The sequence below is a fragment of the Schistocerca piceifrons genome, chromosome 7 (genome assembly GCF_021461385.2).
Source record: "Schistocerca piceifrons isolate TAMUIC-IGC-003096 chromosome 7, iqSchPice1.1, whole genome shotgun sequence".
Lineage (NCBI taxonomy): Eukaryota > Metazoa > Arthropoda > Insecta > Orthoptera > Acrididae > Schistocerca > Schistocerca piceifrons.
This window is the reverse complement of record NC_060144.1, coordinates 329,409,384-329,430,782: the sequence shown is the minus strand read 5'-3', so window position 1 is coordinate 329,430,782 and position 21,399 is coordinate 329,409,384. Positions and strand designations below refer to the sequence as shown.

At 41.6% G+C, this 21,399-nt stretch overlaps 1 protein-coding gene across 1 annotated transcript in view; it reads left to right on the top strand.

Moving 5' to 3' along the window:
- Positions 1-21,399, top strand: part of LOC124805674 (ankyrin repeat and SAM domain-containing protein 1A-like) — a 586,984-nt gene that overhangs the window by 184,951 nt on the left and 380,634 nt on the right. The window contains exon 3 of the mRNA XM_047266244.1: positions 21,179-21,335. Coding sequence (XP_047122200.1) covers positions 21,179-21,335 — 157 coding nt within the window. The remainder of the gene's footprint in view (positions 1-21,178; positions 21,336-21,399) is intronic.

Genomic DNA, 21,399 nt, shown 5'->3' with positions numbered 1-21,399 from the left:
GGCAGCGTACGGTCATTGGAAACTAGAGGGGAAACTATAGCATTATTGGAGTCCAGTCTGCAGATGGTGTAGATTGTTCAGAGGTTTTCAGTTTGAGTGAGGCGAGGTGGGAATTCGGTAAGTCAGTAAAGGATCCTTGTGGGGGAAGATACATGGATGCGGAAAGCAAGGCGGAGTACACAGCGTTCCAGGATCTGAAGGGACTTAGAACGTGGGTGGGGCGCTCCAAACTGTTGTTGCCGCGACCTTATATAGCCCATAAATAGTTTGTGATTGGTCGGCTAAGCGGATATAGTCTTATCGTTGCATAGAAACGAGCCCTCTATGCAGATAAGAGGCAAAGATGTCCTTCGCAATGTTTACGCGACTACGGGAGCGGTTGCACGACCAGCGCAGACGTTGACACCATCTGCAGGGGCGTTACGTAATTACCGACCGATCGTGAGCCGCCTGTGGGCTATATAAGGCCGCCACAGCAGCATTTTAGACATTTGGCTGAAGAGTGTGTTTTATCCGCTACCAGCCCGTCCCAGTTGTGAGGAATTTAAATAACAACGAAGGAAAAAAAAAGGCAGTTTAGACAGTCAGTTGCTCCTGATGATGACGACGAAGGGAATCATCGGAAGCTCGAGGTTTTACCCTGAACTGAAGTGGCAAGGGGCCGGAGACAGTGCCCTCGGGAAAGAATTCGTTCTTAAGAAAGATGACTTACTTTTTTGCCATCTGTCTCGTTTTCATTTGACTGCCCCTTGTACCCTGTGGATGGAAGCAAACACTGTCGAAATTCGGTGGTAGTTATTCAGGGAATATTCACTTCATCAAACTTACGGACTCCAGCTTATCATTGTCAGATACTTAAATTCAATCAGTAAAACCTATTACTGAGGTATAAAGCTGTTGCAAATCGCATGTGTTCCTTACTGAGTACCGAGTTTCTACGAGACTCTTTTTAAGTACTGTTTCGTTACTTCCTGAAATCTTCGTATATTTTTCCCCAGCACGCAGCTAATGCACGAATGTCGGATCGTACGGGTATTTTCCGTTTTCCTTCAGTTCGTTACCCCCCAGCGGCACCCCGAGTAACGGAAACGTTTCATTACTCGCCTGTCTTCTTTCTCGCACGTTCGCACCAACTACGTAGTTATTTGTGTTCATCCAGTTTTTTGTCCTGAGCTGACCAGGTCGTGAGTGATACGGAGTACCGAATACAACTTGTCACCCCTCAAGTTGTGACACTGTTATCAATGTTACCTATAATGGTCTTATCTAACTTCTTTGTCTGTTTTTACTTAATGTGACATTTGTATAACCCTGCTCTTTGATGAAACATGGATGCAAATATTTTATTCAGTATCTATGATAATTTTTGTAGTTGTAATTAATCTATGGATATAATTTCAAAAGTAACGTGCTGCAAAAGAATGTAAAAGCTAAAACTTTAATTGCAGTTCTGGTTCACGCATAGTGAAAGCTCCTTTGTGGCATGAGTCAGTCGGTGGGTAACTGGCAAACGACGCGCATCTTGTGAACTAAGAGAAGCGAGAACAGCAATATAGCCTCGGATGCGGAAGTAATTCGGTTTATTATTCGTGGCGTACTTTGGTTAGCTTTGTACTATGAAAATCTGACGCTGAGAAGAGAATTTTCAGAGCTAGTTACACAGGAAGACACACGGATGTTTTTCCTGCCTTCCTTTTTTTAATAGCACAGGAGATCGACGCTGCCACCATCTTCATCTCAAATTATTAGTTCACTACTGTATAGCTGCATGAACCAGTTACGTGATTTCGTTTTCGATAGTAATTTTAAGTTCTGTAAACTTTGTATTGAGCCACCGTAATTTATCCTTAGTCATTTAGCTAGATAGGGTCGTATCGCAACTGCTACGATGAATCCGAGTATCCGATTTTACTGAGCTGAAAAAGCATTTATCTTCCTTAACAAAAGTTAACAAATGTTGCGAAAGTGTAAAGTACATAATTATTCAGTGAGCATAAGTTTTGAAATACTCCACGTAGTTTTCATGAATGGACAGATGACGTTGCACCAAAGTACAGTTATTAAGAGAATATTTAAAGTATTTAGTTCAAAGGTTTTTCTTATTGAAATAATAGTATTTACAAATTATGTGTTTGTAGTTAACAGCGTTCAGCCGCGACCTTGCCAATAGTTGAGCAAGATTTTAATGTCATCTTACAATATCTGCGATCAAGAATAAGCACTTAGCTACAAATATTGAAACTATACTAGATTTAGGTATCACATGTTCCATTTGAGCTAAATATATAAGAAAGTGAATGTTCCATGAGAATGCAAATAGTAATAGCTACGAAAGATGCAATTACTTAGTAACTATTTCAATAGTAGTAATTTCCAATTGTTAAATTGACAAAGGAATCTCTTGTCCAAGTCAGTAGTGCTCCACCATTAGTAGGCATTTAGCTGTAATTATCATTATTTTCATACTGTAATATACAGGTTGTAAGTGTTATTGAGAGCCATTTTTAGCGTAAACTTATTAATACTCCTGCAGTGTACATCAAGACAAATCACTGGTACATTACTTGCTAAATTGTGCTACTGTCTTGTATGTTATAAGCGAAACAGAAGTTAAGTATCATGTAAAGTCAACCCCAATCGTTACTGAAGAAAGTTAACCATAATAGTAGTGGGTGCAATTGTGCCTAGTTAGGCTGGCGACCGTTTCCTTTTATATAATTACAGCAGAGTAATCACCTAGATGTAGTGGTTTTCCATCCTCAAGTACTTCACCTTTCTTCTCTTTCAGCAAGCGACGAAGCCTACCACCAAGTCTCTTTTGGATTCCAACTTTTCTATTGTTGTATTGTACGGATTTTTATCTGTTACAGCTTTGAAAGAAGAGGAGACCCCATCACTAAGGTATTTAGTATATCTAACACCATACTGGTCCTCAAATCTGGAGACCATCCTCACAACTGCAGCAGCCTCCATGCCCCCACTTGAGCCACTATAATTTTTACAGCTTCTACGGCATGCTTTTCTTGCCACAGTTTCTCACTGTCTTCATTGTTGGACAATTTCCTTGCTGCACACTGGCGGCAGTACTTAGACATAATTTCTGCATCTAAAACTTTACCTGAGTCAATACCAATAACAGATACAACTGCATACAGAGATTATGACCCCTTTTCGTCCAGGTCCCATCCACAGTCACACACAGGTCAGTATAACTTGTAGGAGATTCACTGTCATAAATATCTACCCCAGGCTTTATCTTTTTCGTTTATTTCCACTAATTCCTCCACTGCTTTTTTCATAGAAACTTTGGCAGTGTCACATACAGCATCAATAAATTACCTCCTTGACAGAGTTTTGGATGTCTTTCCGAGGGATATTGTGCTAAATTCTGCCTACTGGCGCGTTAGATCATTAAATCCCGATCTGATAAAAGGACTCTGTCCATAATGCTCCAAACTTTGTCAATTGGGGAGAGATCCGGCGACATTGCTGGCTCAAGTAGGGTTTGGTAAACACGAAGACAAGTAGTAGAAGCTCTCGTCATGTGCCGGCGGGCATTAACTTGCTGAAACGTAAGCCCAGGATGGCTTTTCATCAAGGACAACAAAACGGGGTGTAGAAAATTGTCGACGTACGGCTGTACTGTAAGTGATCTGCGGATGACAACCGAAGTGGTCTTGCTATGAAAAGAAGTGACACCCTATACCTTCATTTCTGATAGTCAGGCTGTATGGCGGGCAACAGTCAGGCTGGTATCCCACCGCTGTCCGGGTCGTTTCTAGACACGTCTTTGGCCTGGAATCTCATTGACTGATGTAGAGCTGTCTTCATTGATTAGTCCCGCTCCGAACTGAGCCTCGATGACAAGCGAAGACCCGTCTGGTGACAACCAGGACAACGATGGTGTACCAACCAGACTGTCACTCGTCATACGGCCCGACAACCGGAAGTGATGGTCTAGGATGGCATTTCTTTTCACAGTAGGACCCATGTGGTTGTCATCCGCGGCACACGTATAGCACAGCGGTACGTCGACCATATTCTAGGCCCCGTTTTGATGTCTTTCAAGGAAAAGCCATCTTGGGCTAATATTTCAGCAAGATAATGCCGGCCTGCACACCGGAAATTTCTACTGCATGTTGTCGTGCTTGCCTCACCGGATCTCTCCCCAAATTGAGAACGTTTGGAGAATTATAGGCAGTACCCTCCAACCGTAATGGGATTTTAACGATATAATGCGCAAATTGGGCAAAATTTGGCACGATATCCCTCAGGGGGACATCCAGTAACTCTACCGATCAACGCTAAGCCGAGTAACTACTAGCTTAAGGGCCAAAGGTTGACCAACGCATTATTGACTTGCTCAATTTGTGAAGCTCTTTCTCTTGAGTATATCATCCAATTTTTCTCAAACTGTAATCACTTTTTTGTCTGGTGCGTCGTTTCTGTTGCCTCAGAGTGTATCGGGTATGTTTGCACTACACTGCGTCATCCATCGACAACATTCAGCTGCTAAAAATCCGAGGGATAGATTGCATGAAAATCTTCAATTTGTCGTTAACATAGAAACAAAATTCGAAGCAAAGCGTTCAGTTCTAGCATATTTCCGCAGATATACGAAAAAAAAGACGAGAACTTTGATCGGTTACTCCTACATACTGAAGTACGTTGGCTATCAAAAAGCGTATGTTTGACAAGAGTTTTGTTACTCTTTGAGACTGTTTAAGAGATTGTGGGTACCAAACATCCAAATGTGAAGGAAAATTTTATTAATTGGAAATCGAACGTTGCTTATTTAACAGCTTTTTTTCTAAATTTAGTGAGTTTAACTGAGTTACAAGATAACAGTCTACATATGGTAAAAACGAAGCTTATCATTTTTGATTTTCTTCCCAGAATCAAACTAATGAAGCAAAACATTGGACGGCACGAATTTTTCCGGTGTCCCAGTGAGCCACAGACAAAAGCCAGGATTGTGTCGTTTCAGCTTGCGTTCAACCTTTAAATGTCCTTCGGACAGACTTTGAAACTAGGTTTAATGATGTTTTACGTATGGAAATACCACATTGGATTATCAGTTCATACTGTGATACTGAAGAAACGGATGTCTTATTTCAAGAAGAACTGATCCTAACTTAAGGTACCGTTTAGAAGGGAAATGAGCATGTCTGGCTTCAAAGAGACATACCTGTTACTTTTCCTGTTTTATGGACTATCGTGAGAAAGTTTTTCATAGCTTCTGCTTCTTCATATACCATGCAAAAGGAGTTTCAGTGCGGTTGCCAAACTATTTAAGGGAAGAAAAAAAAAGAAAAGAAAGAAATAGATTGGAAAACACTGACTGAGGAGATTTAATGGTAAATCTAACGAAAGGAACCCAAATATTGAAAATCTGCTTATAACGCATCTGGCCCGTCCTTCCAATTATAAGTATTTATATAATTGTACTTGACTGAATTTTGTGTTGTGTAAATTAGTAAATATATAATTATCAACATGATTTTTTAAAGTTTTTAACTGTTCATTTCTACAGGTCAACTTACCATGGTGAGTAGCCCTGTATCAGCTCTCAAAAACAGGACCGAAGTTACGAATTTGTAAAAATCTAGTACATGGAAGACAAGAGGTGTGCCTTTTTATGTCTTGGTTTACACGTTGTGCGGTTCTTTAGTGGATACAGCATCGAGGAACAGATGCTGTTCATGAACAGGGAATTCTCATATTAATTTATTCTTCATCTACGATCGAAAATAAAAGAAGCACCAGTTTCTAACCGTAGATTTGAATGTAGAAATATATACAGATACAAAAGGTAATAAATTTGTCACTCCTCAATTCTGTTCTGTTCACAAGATGTCGTGCCATGGCCACTGCGAAAGTCTGTAAATGTTATTCAACTGGCAAATAAGGAAAATTGGGTCAGTGCATGAAAGTCTGAACGTTGGAGCTTCGGAGAGGGGTTGCTTGCATCTCATTGGCAGAGGCGTAATCGTCCGTGGCAGCGCGTTCCTGCCACGTTGGCGGCTGCAGGTAATGCGGCGGGGTAATTGGCGGCGCGCGTGTTAGAAAATGCGGCCAACTTGATCACGGCCGATACCGCAACCCAAAACAGAAAAAAATGGCATGTGATCTAAGAGACAAAGTTTGGGGACCTCTGGTCTACATCAATACAACCGAGGAGACGACACGAAAGAGGCTCGCCCGTTTGCTGCAATAGCACAAACAAAAAATTTTTTCTGCGGCTAGAGAATCGGATGTCTGCCAATACAGTACCTGGAATCGCGTCATTGTCATTAATGAGGAACAGCAGCGCGACTTAATTGTGGTAATGGTTTGTCATTCTTGAAGACGCAACTTTCTAAAAGAAATATGACCTATTGAAAGGAATAACAGGAAATACGGCTGTGAAGATTCAAGTTGTACCTACCAAGGTGTCATTCATAAGATGAAAGAATTCAACTGACTACCAAAAATATTTCCCCACTACCTTCTGCCATCTGCTGAGAATATTGCAACCGAACCGTGAATAGTGAAGTAAGCACTGCAATCATCCGGGCCATCAGGTTCATAAAGGAGTGGGTTCTTCAGAAATTGCATGTAATGGCCAAACAGTGGCCTGTAATCTTGACCTGATTGAGAACCTATGAGGAAGGCTGTGCAAAACTGTTTATGAAGACGACAAATAGTTAAAGAGGCTAGACGAACTCTCTTTCCATTTTCCGTACGTAGCTTGTCATCTAGGAACCACAAATACTGAGACTACTATGGAATTTATGAGCAGGATGAGTTTCGCCTGGCTGAGATATGTAACCTCCTCATATAATTCGCCACCGTGAGAAGCATACTTTCTATATGACCTTTTCCATCACGTCATCAATAGTGCCCGCGTTTATTGCGCTTGAGACGTGTTCCTTACCTCCTCTCGCCTGCATTTGGACTGTATCTGTCCGCATTAAGAATGTAGTGACAGTTAAAAAAAAAAAACGCAGGGTGCATGCTGGCAGACGGTACGCCTTGCAATGGAGTCTATGTATTTTGACGACAAAAGTTCAGTTCTTCGCATCTGAATGGCCACTCAATTACTATTCCTACTACACGAACTGTCATGCAATTCTTAATATCGAGTAGCGTCCACGGCATTACTTACCCAAGCTTTCTAGCTAAAGGTACAGCTGGTTGTTGATGTGGTCTTCAACCTGCTTACTGTATTCAAGCCTTGATCTCCCTCCACGGTTTTTACCCCCCACCCTCCCTCACTTCCTTCTATCACCAAATTGACAATTCCTTTATGCCTGAGGCTGTGTCCTATCGAACCGATCCCTTCTGTTAGTCAAGTTCTACCAGTTCCTTTTTCCTCAGTTCGATTCAGTACCACCTCATCTGTTATTCGATGTGCGCACCTGATCTTCAGCATTCTTCTGTGACATCACATTTCAGATGCTTGTGTAATCTTCTTGTCTGAAATCTCTTTTATCCACGTTTCGCTTCAATATAAGGCAGTACTCCAGGCCTTCAGAAAAGACTTCCCAATACTTAAATTCACATCAAATTTTAGCAAATACCTCATTTTTAGAAAAACTTTTCTTGCTATTGGCAGTATGCATTTCATATGTTTCCTACTTTGGTCACAGTTATTTCGCTGCCCAAATAGCAAAGGTCGTAAACTATTATTAGCGCCCCATTTCCTAACCTCATTCCCTAAGCATCGCCTGATTAAATTCGATTACATCACATTACCCTTGTTTTAAGTTTATCATCCTATAACCTATTTCGAGAAACTATGTATTCCACTCAACTGCTGCTCCAAGTCCTTAGCCGTCTCTACAGAATTACAATGTCATCATCAAATTTTGAAATCTTTATTTCTTCTCCCTGAACTTTCATTCCCTAGCCAAATATCTCCTTGACTACGAAGTCTTTCGCGACGGAGTCCTTGCATAAAAAGTTCTCGGTTTACTTGCCGCGTCAAATTTGGATAAAATCCCAAGCTTTCGATGACTACCTCCGTCATCTTCGTCAGGGGTAAAACTGACTGTCGTGGACCGGTGAGGCTTCCGCTTTTATAAGCAGTGGACGGCTTCTCATTGCTGGATGACGTCACGGTGAAACCGATGCGTACTGAGGTGGCGGCCTCTATATCCATAGAACATTTGAATGGTATACATCAGAACATAAGATTTACAGTGGAGGTGGAGAAGGATGGAAAGTTACCCTTCTTAGATGTACTGGTGGAGCGAAAATCAGATGGACGTCTCGGACATTCTGTGCACAGAAAACCGACGCCTACATATTTATATCTAAACGCGCGTAGTTTTCACCACCCAGCTCAGAAGAGAGCTATGCTGAACACCTTGGTACACAGAGCAAGGACTATTTCGGACAAGGATCATCTCGGCCCCAAGATTAACCATCTGACGACGGTATTAATAAAAAATGGTTATTCTGTTCGTGATGTCAGATCTACTCTGGCGAAGAAACCAAGAAAGGACGCTGTTCGAACAGATCAAGAGGACCAACACATCGCGCGGCTACCATTCTGCGGTGCAACGACCAGCAAGATCGGCAGAGTCCTGAGCCGGCAAGGAATCAGACCAGTCTTCCGGCCACCCAGGAAGATTAAGGAAATGCTGCGACCCGTGAAAGATAGTCTTGGCCTGCGAGTACCGGGAATTTATAGCATTCCTTGCGAGTGTGGCAAAAGTTATGTGGGCCAGTCTATAAGAACTGTCGCCGATCGCTGTGTGGAACATCAGCGTCACCTGAAATACAGGTATGTAGAAAAATCAGCGGTGGCTGAGCACAGTTTGTTAAATAAACATAAGATTTTATTCGATGAAACAAGACTACTTGCTCACGCTTCAAACTATTGGGACTCTGTCATCAGGGAAGCAGTTGAAATTAGACTCTGTGAAAATAATTTCAACAGAGATTCCTGTTATGCACTCAGCAATGCATGGAAGCGCGCAATTGATATAGAAAGAGCACAGAGGGAGACTTCTTACAATCCTCGCAGTTCTCCGCCTGTTGCGATGGATGGCGCTGCAAGCAACGCTGGATAAAGCGCGCAAACAAAATCTATGGATATAGAGGCCGCCACCTCAGTACGCATCGGTTTCACCGTGACGTCATCCAGCCAATGAGAAACCGTCCACTGCTTATAAAAGCGGAAGCCTCACCGGTCCACGACAGTCAGTTTTACCCCTGACGAAGATGACGGAGGTAGTCATCGAAAGCTTGGGATTTTATCCAATTTTGACGCGGCAAGTAAACCGAGAACTTTTTATGCAAATATCTCCTTGTTTCCTTCACAGCTTGCTCGATGTAGAGTTTCAATAACATCGGGGATAGGCTACAAACCTGTCTCACTCCGTTCTCAACCACTGCTTCCCTTTCATGCCTTTCGGGTCATAACTGCAGTCTGATGTCTCTACAAGTTGTAAAAACCTTTCGCTCTCTGAACTTTATTCCTACTAACTGCAAAATTACAGAGAGTGTAGTCCAGTCAACACTTTCAAAAACTTTTCTCCAAACCTACAAATACTATAAACGCAGATTTGCCTTTCTACAGCCTATCTTCTAAGATAAGTCGTAGGGTCAGTACTGCCTCGCGTGTTCTACGTTTCAGCTGGTATACTGTCTCACTTTAAAATTAAAAGGTGGCGTTGGTATTTGCCACCATTAAGTTCTAGAGTTACCTGGACTACGTTCCAGGAAAGGTCTATGATCGATGTGGCTTTCTGTCAGCAGTGCAGGGAAATAATACAGCCATCGGTGCTCCCGTTTTCTTGAGATTTAAATATGTTGAAACCGTAGAGATCGTGCGTGGTTTGCGTTGTAATTTGGCAGTTTACGTAACAGACGCTATACTTTGTAAGAAAGTGCCGCTTTCAGACCAGACGTTGGAGGTCAAGCGCATTACGTATATCCTTGATTATGCTCACCTTGAGGAAAGTCGTGTTTTCAGCCTTAGCAGTGTTTACGTAACGTCGATCTATGAACTGATCTCGCCAAGCCCATTTACTCGATAGTACTTCACAAATATATCTGGTTTACCGAATTTAATTACCAATACATGATGTATATGTCGCTTATAAAAACACAGATAACGGTAATTTTAATCCTGTCTCAGAACAGAATGGCCGAGCGGCTCTAGGCGCTACAGTCTGGAGCTGCGTGACCGCTACGGTCGCAGGTTCGAGTCCTGCCTCGGGCATGGATGTGTGTGATGTCCTTAGGTTAGTTAGGTTTAAGTAGTTCTAAGTTCTTGGGGACTGATGACCTCAGCAGTTAAGTCCCATAGTGCTCAAAGCCATGTGAACCAATCAAAACGGAAACGAGAGCCTTAGAGGAAAGTCATTGAGTGACACACACACACACACGTTGAAAAAGAGAGAGAGAGAGAGAGAGAGAGAGAGAGAGAGAGGAGACGACAGACTATTTAGCTAGATGTAGCAGCGGCTGAGAGGCTAGTATGTACGCCTTTCCAGCCACAGAAAAAGGAATTTTTTTTTATTTTGGCGCTAATTATTTGCCAGAATTTTCTCCGTTTTTTAAATATAATTTTATATTTTTCCTGCCGTTAAAAAGATTTTTCTACCCTGGCACTAGAGCCCCGAGTGATAGAAACCAGGGGAAACTCGTGTAGCTTATCAACGGCGCAAGAGAGAGCAGACAGCACGCGCTTAACGCTTGAACGGGCAGGTGGTCAGGCGTGGCGAAAACAGCGGAGCAGAACTCTGGGCAGCATTCCACGGGAAGTCGGCCGCCGGGCGGCTCGTGTTGCTTACGTAACGCGCGGTCCCTTCTGTAGAGCTGGCCTGGTACTACACACACACACACACACACACACACACACACACTCTTGTCCAGCGCAATACAACTACTAATGGTCAGTGCATGTACACATGTTTCCATCGTTTATTCATTTCTGAATGTGTTTTACCCAGAGGAGTACAAATTTTCATTCTAACCTGCCTGGCTCTATCTCCGCCGCAATGATTATAGCAGATCAACTTGCTGCAACGGGGACACAGGAGTATATGTGTACTGAAGCACAGTGGTTAAAGCAGGTCAGCATGGATTTCTGCAGACCTAGCGACCTTCACGGGACACATTCAGCTTGCTGCACCAGACAACAGGTTTCGGTGTTACTGCAACGTCACTAATCAGGTATATGTTTGCGTAGGTAGTTTCAATGCAGCTCATTTGTCATAAAGGTGGGAGCATCAAAATGAACAAACCAAAGTTAAACGAGATCGATGGAAAAAAAAATTCATATGTGTGTGAATTCCTACTAAGGGACCAAACTGCTGAGGTCATCGGTCCCTAGACTTACACGCTGCTTAAACTAAATGAAACTTAACTTATGCTAAGAACAACACACAACCCATGCCCGAGGGAGGACTGGAACCTTCGGCGGGAGGAGCCGCGGAATCCGTGAAATGGCGCCTCTATCCGCGCAGCCACACGGCGAGATCAAGGATAAATTAAGAATTACCTAATATATACCATTCTCGAAACAGAGCCCAAGTCCAGCAGGGGAAAAGTGTTCATGTGTTTATGGGGCAGTTTGAAATAACTCGGCAGGTATCTCGCAGTGCGAATTGTGTAAAAAGTTACTAGACACTGATTTGGTAACTTCGAGATGTTACATGTTTCTAAATTTGACCAGCAATTTCCCTCACTAATAAATATTTTGAAAGAGGACAAAGTGTCTGACAAGTGTGTGGAAATGTGTGCTACAGTCTTGAGACTACTCAGCAGTATATATGCTTTCTAAATTTAGGGAAACATTGATTGAAATAGGGGAAAAAATATGGCTCAAGCAAGTACGGTAACATTAAGTATGCAATTGGCATCCAACTGCTAAATGCAGAGGAGAGAGCGGATAGGTGGAAAAAGTACATTGATATCCTCTGTGAGGGGAGAAGACTTGGCTGATTATGTGATAGAAGAAGAAACAGGGACGAGATGGGGGATCTAGTATTATAATCAGAATTTAAGAGAGCTATGGGAGACTTTAGATCAAGGATAGATTACATCCCATGAAATTTCTAAAATCGTTAGGGGAAGTACCAACAAAACGACTACTCACGTTGGTGCGTAGAACGTATACGAGACAGGAGATATACCATCAGAATTTCGGAAAAACATAATCCACACCATTCCGAAGATAGCAAGAGCCGACAAGTGCGAAAATTATCGCAGCTCGTGCATCCATGTTGCAGACAATTATAATATAGAGAAGAATGGAAAAGAAAATTGAGGATCCCTTAGAAGACGATTATTTTGGCGTTAAGAAAGGTAAAGACACCAGGGAGGCAGTTCTGACGCTGTGGTTGATAGTGGAAGCGAGACTGAAGAAAAATCGAGACACGTCAGTTAGATTTGTCTACCTGCAACAAGCGTTCGACTGTCTAGAATGGTGCAAGACGTTCGAAATTCTGAGAAAGATAGGGGTAAGGTGTAGGGGTAGGGAAGACGAGTATTAATACAACATGTACAAGAACCAAGAGGAAATAATAAGACTGCAAGACCAAGAACGAAGTGCTTGGATTAAAAACGGTATAAGACAGGGATGTAGTCTTCAATTTATACATCAAAGAAGCAGTGAAGGAAATAAGACAGATACAATAGTGAGGTTGAAATTTACTGTCAAAGGATATCAACGACAAGATTCGCTGATAACATTGCTCTCTTCGTTGAAAGTGAAGAAGAATTACAGGATCTGCGGAATGGAATGAACAGTCTGTTGAGTACAGAATACAGATTGGGAGTACATCGAAGAAAGACGAAAGTAAAGAGAAGTAGCAGAAATGGGGTCATCGAGAAACTTTTCAGAACTGGGCATCACGAAGTAGACGAAGTTAAGGAATTCTGCTACCTAGGCAGCAAAATAACCCGTGATGGACGGAACAAGGATGACGTAAAGAGTGGATTAGCACTGGCAGAAAGGGCATTCCTGACAAAGACAAGTATACTAGTATCAAACATAAGACTTAACTTGAGGAAAAATTTCTGAAAAATGTACGTGTGCTGCGCAGCATTGTATGATAGTGAGACTTGAATTGTGGGAAAATCGGAACAGAGGAGAATCGAAGCATTTGAGATGTGGTGCTACAGAAGAATGTTGAAAATTATATTTACTGTTAAGGTAAGAAATGATGAGGTTCTCCTGAGAATTGGCGAGAAAAGGAATACGTCGAGTACACGGACAATAAGAAGGGAGAGCATGGTTGGACAACCGTTAAGACATAACGGAACAACTTCCATGGTACTAGAGGGAGCCGTAGAGGGTAAGAACTGTAGAGGAAGAGAGAGGTTGAAGTACATGCGGCAACTAATTGAGGAAGTAGGTTGCAGTCGATACTGTGAGGTGAGAAGGATGGCGCAGGGTAGGAATCCGTGGCGGGACGCGTCAAACCAGTCAGGAGACTGATGACACAAAAAAAGCCACTCGAAAAAAGTATTTGTATTGTCGTTTGTTATCTGACTTCAGACTTGAAATATTCTCGAAAGTCTTGGAGCTCTCGGGACCGATATCCTGCCATTGTCAGTGAATCGTCGAGGTTCTATGTTCCCTGGATGGCTGAGCTGACTATATACACAATGAAGTTTGTACGGAACCCTCAGAGCGCGAGTTCTACCTGCGCTGGCGAATTTTTTGTAATCTTAAAATAGTAACAGAATTAATTTTCCAGTGGTATCAGTGGTTACTTGCACTCAGGTTCAAAAGGAACGGGGCCCAAACGCCTGTTCGACCGGACAGATTCCCAAGAATTCATTGTAAAAGGCCACGGCAGGTTGGTTCCCTTGCCCCCTTCTTCCAAGTCGAGCTTTTGCTCTGAATCTAATGGTATCACTGTCGGCGGAACATTATTCTTTAATACCCGTTCCTTCCTTCTCCAACGAGAAATAGTCCCGAAGTAGTGTGTTTTTGCTCGCAAAAGTAGGCGCCAACACTAAATCAGTATCCTGGGTTCGATTCCCGGCGGGGTCAGGGATTTTCTCTGCCTCGTAATGACTGGGTGTTGTGTGATGTCCTTAGGTTAGTTAGGTTTAAGTCGTTCTAAGGTCTAGGGGACTGATGACCATAGATGTTAAGTCCCATAGTGCTCAGAGCCGAGCCACTAAATCAGTATGTTCGTTTTGAATACTTTTGTGACGTTTGTCGATGAATGCGCCATAAAATATATTCCGCAGTCAGTTTCTCTGCATTAATAAACTTCTATTGGGCTTATATTGGCATGTATTATGCCATTAATAGCGTATTTCCTGCTGAGGATTTTTAATGGTTTTAATGGAATAGTGTACCTGCGATCTCAGTTTCTCGATAGTGCAGTAAGTGCAAATACTTGCTCTCACTTCTGTAGGACAAGCAGGATGTCGTACAAGGAAAGAAACTTACTTCAACGCTCTGTTTACGAATAATGTTTGAAATTGTTACCGAATGACAAGTGGCATTATGGCGAATAATATATTATTTCTCCTCTGGTAATACCTCTCACGAGGATGCGCAGAAGGTTATCGAAAACATACTGTTATGTTGTAAACAGATGGAACGTAATTGATAATTATCAACTGAAGAAAACGAATTTTACGTACTATTCGCGTTTCACCTTTATTATTTGTAGGCAATGGATTTTTATGTGCTGAAGATTTTTAAAATATTTTATTTTTTATGCAGGAAAAATATAAAAAATACGCATGAAAAATGCGAAAGTATTTTGTTTCATTACAAAACTGTAAACACCTGTGTTTAAAAATCACCGACAAATATTGCTGAAGCATGGACGGATTGAAACAATTCGCTTTTGCAGTGAACAAAAAAACTTTCTCCAATTTTTCCAACACAGACCGTTATCGCTTGTCTCGAAACAACGCACGAGAGCGGGAGAAGGACCTTCCAATCTCACGTGGTGATAGTCTTCCACATTTCATCAAAAGAATGTCACTGGCACAAACATTTTCAGTTTTGCCAACTTCCACTTCCAAAACCTTGGCAATTTAATACCTGATGTGAACTCCACTATTTTTTTTTTCGAACACACTTGTAAATTTTTGTTCAATAGGTTGCGCTTTTGGACCTTTGAGTGAATTAATTCTTTATCAGTGTTATGCCCTTCATTTACTGTCTCAATTAACAAGCTGGTTGATGTTTCTAATTCTTTGATACCGGGAAAGAAGAAACTCAAATTGCAGATATGTAAGACAATTCATTTTTTAGTAAAGTGTCGTTAAGCCCTGAAGAATTTCAATTGAAGAAGCGTCATCCTTACTAAGTTCATCAATCACCAATTTAAAATTTTCGGAATTGCGTGCGTAATATACTACTACTTTCAACCGTGTCCCGCAACGAGTAACAGTGGGTGTAGGTGGAAGTGGAAGATAAATTTTTCGCTCTGACCAAATCATTTCTTGTTGGCGTTTCCACGTCATCTTCTCGCAATTTGAAATTAATTTGCCCAATTTACGATACAATATACGCCTGCGCTCACGTGCTCTGTGTAAAACAGGCCGGCCGGTGTGGCCGTGCGGTTCTAGGCGCTTAAGTCTGGAACTGCGTGACCGCTACGGTCGCAGGTTCGAATCCTGCCTCGGGCATGGATGTGTGTGATGTCCTTAGGTTAGTTAGGTTTAAGTAGTTCTAAGTTCTAGGGGACTGATGACCTCAGAAGTTAAGTCCCATAGTGCTCAGAGCCATTTGAACCATTTTTTGTGTGGTTTAGTATGTATGTATTTATTTTGGATACCGTTTGTCTGCCTTACTTATTTTATTAGGTGTAGCAGAGAGTTTGTGTTGATGTGTGTCTGGTTATTACCTGTTCGTCGTTTATGATTTGTTTGTTCTCTGCAGTGGGTTTCTGGGTGTGTAGTTTTCCTGCATTGCGATAAGGCATTTGTTATGGTTGTATATCCCCATGATTTTCGCGTCTTATTCTAAGTTGGTAGGATGATGGTTATTTGCTCCTATGTTGTCAAGCCTACTTACAGGTTTTCTGCCAATACTGAACTTCTAATGAAGTATGGAAGTATGTTCATAGCAAAAGCCAGAATCCAAATGAGTCTCTGAATTAGCTCATATAGAAATCATACTCAAAAAACACATTTTCATCTGCTACAATGGCCATAATTGCAGAAAATAGGAAAACAGAATAGAAGCCTTGAAGGGACAGACAATCCTGAGTACAAACCTAGGGCCTTCTGAAGAGCTGGCTTGAGAATAAACGTTAGGTTGAACTTTAAATTCCATTTACTGAAAAATTATGTTTTTTAAAGTATATGTTTCTTTTTCTCAGAGACTGTGAAGGCTAGAATTATTAAATATGGTACACATTTTCCTATAAAATCATTAAATTTGGAAATTTGTGTAAGCTGGAATTTTGCATGAATTTTATTTGTACTTACAGAATTATAGTTAAAAATAGTAAATTCTCCTATTCGATATATTTTTAAAAAAACCTCATGTGAGATGCTTACTATATGCAGAGAGATTAAACAGTGAAAACATTGTAGAAATTTCTTGGATACTTTCTGAGAAAAAGCGACATGTTATTTTTTGAAAATAAAATTTTTGAATTCCATAAAAAGTTAGAGATATAGCCCAAGAAACATAGCAGTAAATGTGTTAATTCCATGTAAAACTTGGTGCAAATTTCATTGCCGTACCTTCAAAATTGTGGATTAGGTGCATCTTTCAAATAGTGTGTATTTTTTATGAACTTCTCCCCTAAAGCAGTGAAGGACAATCGGCCAAAAAATCGCAGTAGTAGTTCAAGAGTTCAGTTTTGTAAACTGAAGGAGAACTTCACAAGCTTAACTTCGGAACGAAAATAGCACTTAATAAATGAACTCATAGCAACTGCGGTACCAATACATGGCATGAATACTTGTCTGTCACCAGCTGTATCTCTGTAATAATAAAAGTTGTACACGTGTCACATGGAATGTTTCATTCAAATAGACTGTACCGCCACCTCATAAAATAATTACATCTCTCTTGAAACGCACTGTATTAATTTATTCATTAATGAAAGTTTTGATAGGTAATGTTGTTCTTTTTTTTCTTTTTAGAAGTATTAGCTCAGTTCAAGGAATCGATACTGGTTAAAAGGAAACACATTTTTTTTGCGGAAATATGTCCGTAATTCATGAACACTTATGCTCAATGAGTTCTCACCTTCTATAATAAAAAGCTAGTAAAGAAGTACATTTTGAGAAAAACGTAAAGAATTTATTGGTGATTCTCCTTGCTCCATTGCTAATTTCTTGTCAGAAGCAAGTGGTGTATGTATTGTCAAGTATATCACAAAACATGAACAGTGTCTACTGACTTTGGTACAGCTTTAATGTAGTAGTGCGATCTGTGTAAGTAAACCTTGTGATCTCTCTTTAGTTTGTCGGTACCTGGATTCACAAGCGTAGGAAGTGTCTGTTGCATGTTACCAGGTATACATTCGAATATTGGTCATAAGCCTTTCAATTAATGTGTAAATGAAAGAAACCAGACAAACTTAATCAAATTTAGTTTTTATATAAATAATAATAATAATTATTATTATTATTTTGTGTGGCTCAAATGTCTTTGTGTTGGGCGCCACTTGGGAGACTTGGGTACCCCTGACCTAACGCAGCTATCCAACTTCGGAAGGGGGAATGTGAACCACATATTGTTTCTGACGCCTTCTCACGTCGTTGAGAGGTGAAGGGTAAGTTAACCAAGACTTGGTCCGACCGAGTTTCGATCCCGCACCTTTCGGTTTCCAAGAATGCTCTTTACCGCTACACCACCAGGCCCGACATCTATGTAGATACTTCCTCTATAGGTTTGACTAGTGACTTACGAGAGTCAAAATATGTGACCTAAATGGTCGCATCTTTGGCTTGCATTGACTTAGAAAAGTAAATTTTTTGCACTGCCAAAGGACCGCAGACCTTAGTATTTGACATAAATTTGAACTTGGACCTCTACCCGTCCCTGTTAAAAAGGGATCTTGACAGACGGACTGAATAGACAACAAAGCGATCCCATATGGATTCCGTTTTTAGCGATTGAGATACGGAACCCTAAAAATCAAAATATGAAATCAGAGTATGATCCTTGTTAACAAGTAAAAGATGTATGTATACGTCAATAATTCGGTTAATATTTTCCCCATTACACAAACAGGCCTAAGAATATGAGTTAATATGACACTAATGTGTTAATTATAATCCCATGTATTATCACATACATATTGTAAGGTGGCAGAATAAATGGTCAGTTTCGCACCTTACATAAGAGTTTTATACATCGTAACGTGAAGGTGAATATGATACGTAACTTACTGCGGCGGTAATGAGCAGATTTGCCTACAAGTATGTAATGCAAAAGGGATGACACTCAATCGACGGTATTAACACACCGCTCCTATATAATGCATGTCAATGAGCATAAGGTGAAACAAGTAGTGAGAGGAAACGTTTTTTGTGGAAGCAAGCGCGGGCGGAAGCAGAGGCCGCACCACGGAAGACACCACGAAAAGCTCCTAGGGGGTGTCCCATGGCGAGAGTCAGCGACCGGACAGGTGGCGCATACTGAAGAGCAAGTAACGGGCCACCAGAAGTAGGAGAGAAAGAAGCTTTAGAAAACTGCGTTTCGGAATTCCAAATGGCGACGAACAAAACCATTGACGCAGTTGATCACGTGAACAGCGAATGGTACACATGTGATTGTACGCACGTAACTTTTAGGCGTCTGGAGAGGGGACAAAACGTCCGATTGGCGGAAACGAACTAGGAAAGAGTAAAGTGCCGAGATTTCGACGCAGTTCAATGGTCGGGCCCTTGCGATTGGCAGAGAGAGTTTCCACAAAATAAGAGGAACGCTCCTATTGGTCGAAAAAAGTGATGTGGAGAACGAAAGAACCCATGTGCGGAAACAAATAGGATACGAGAAAGACAAGAGCGAAATTTTTCGTGGACTCTTCTCTTAACTGGCGTCAAGTGCAGAATGGAGCGCATAAGGCTCTAGACGACACAGAGGAGAAATTTGAGTGAACACTGCGTTCACTGCAGCTAACATTAAGCTAGAAATTAGCTGTAGCATCGTTGAGCTCCAACTGTGGAGGAACGAACTATCCAGTTACTTAATTGTCCTTGCGAGAACTGAGAGGGCATTTTAATATGCATGCTGGTCCAGCCATGCGCGTGCATATCGACATATTCCAAGACTAGGGATGAGTACCTGTTTTTGGACAACATGGTTGTGGACATGAAGCAGCGATTAGTATGATTAATCAATTATTCAAAAACAGTCTTAATCGCATTTATTATTATTATACTGCCAACCGGTTTCAACCCGACGTAGGGGTCATCTTCTGGGCGTTTACACCATTGGTCGACTGCTGGTGCAAACGCGCAGAAGATGACCCCTACGTCGGGTTGAAACCGGTTGGCGGTATAATAATAATAAATGCGATTAAGACTGTTTTTGAATAATTGATGACTACATGTTGTCTCGCATAAAGAGAAATATAGGGAGAGTGTCTCCCGAAAAAATCAGCAAAGCCTTAATTAGTTTTATAGAAATTTCAGAGGGCGAGAGCAGCCATGGTTCAAATGGCTCTGAGCACTATGGGACTCAACTGCTGCGGTCATAAGTCCCCTAGAACTTAGAACTACTTAAACCTAACTAACCTAAGGACATCACACACATCCATGCCCGAGGCAGGATTCGAACCTGCGACCGTAGCGGTCGAGCGGTTCCAGACTGTAGCGCCTTTAACCGCTCGGTCACTTCGGCCGGCGCAGCCATGCAGACTACAGCTGATCGCAACTAAGGTAAATACCGCGAGCAGAGGCATAAACTTGTTGGTTCACCAGCTTGCGTGCACTGTAAACTCGAGCGACCTTGGGCAATCTTTCGCTCAACTTGTCACAAAACTAACGATCCCCCGTACACTTGATTGTCATCCTAAATAGTACCGAACTGTGAACCGGAATCGGATGATTTATCGTAGTACTGGACACCATCATGAAGTAGTCGTAAGAATAATTTTGTAAAGAAACTTAAAGTTTACGATTGTTGTATTTAGGATTATTTCACTTTCAGAGGACGAGATGGGTTCATTTGACAACTGTCGTAACATTGTCACCTTGTAAACTGTGTAAATGCGTGTATTTCTGTGATGAGATTGGAACATTAAACCAAAATTATTTACAGCTTACACAGTTTTTGTTCTGACCCGAAAACCTTACAATATAAAAGTGTGTCAGAAAATCTCATAGAAAATCTATAGGTTCAGTAAATTTATGTAGCAGCTTTGTATGTGTTTCTCATTTGTTTTCTTTCTTTTTCCATCGCCATCTGTAAGTTCTAAATTTCTCATTCAGATCATGCTCTCCTAAATAACGTAACTTTCACTCTCACTTTTACTTTCATCGCTGTTGTGATTTCCTGAAGTGATATTTATCATTGGGTTCATTTCCAGTAGAACTTGTGTTTAACTCAGTTTCTACAATGACTTTTGGTCGTGAAAAAGATTGTTTATAAATGCCTCCAGAGTTTCAGGAGGAGGCCGCACGGAAACTACAAGACTAGGGAGAAATGACACACATCATTGGATAGAGTATCTCTCCAAGTTTCAATTCGTAATGCACGCCATGGCGTAGTTGCATAGAGGGTAGACACGTTAGAACATAGGCAACCGCTCCGTACTGTGGCATCGAAATACTTCGCACCTGCAGGTAGCAATCCAATAACCAGTTTTCCAAAAGTGAGTCTGATCACAAACGGTGTCCGTATTGAACACCTGAAATATGGGTTAAGAACTTTGAGAGATGCACTATCCACTGAAATGTCTATTTTCTGTATGCCTTGCAGTTCTCTTGCAGAAGTTCTTTGAGACCGTAGAGATGCTTATGAATAATCCTGTATTTCTTTCCATTTCTTTGCATTTTCGGGATTTGCAAACGTCATCGCCAACAGTCCTTTCTTCATTTAACAATTTGCAAATTCACCGATCTTACAAAAAAAAAAAAAAAAAAAAAAACTTTGTGACTTTTTAAACAGTGAGCACGGAGTCGGGATGTAGAGCTAAATACCCCCACAGTGATTACGGTAATCAGTGTGTTTCTTTCGAATAGGAAGATGCCTGAAGTGTGTGTCTACAGGTGGAGACGTGTTCACCTGTTGCAGAGAGGTGGTGCAGCTGCTGTTGGCGCACGAGGCGTCGACCAACATCGTGGACGGCAAGGGCTCGTCGCCGCTGCACCTGGCCGCGTGGGCGGGCAACGTGGACATCGTGCGTCTGCTGCTCTGCCACGGACCCTCCGTGCCCAACGTTAACCTCACCGTGAGTACCGCCCGCTGTCGCCAGGCGAACTGCACTTGTACGACGGGCCCCCCGCGTATCTTCA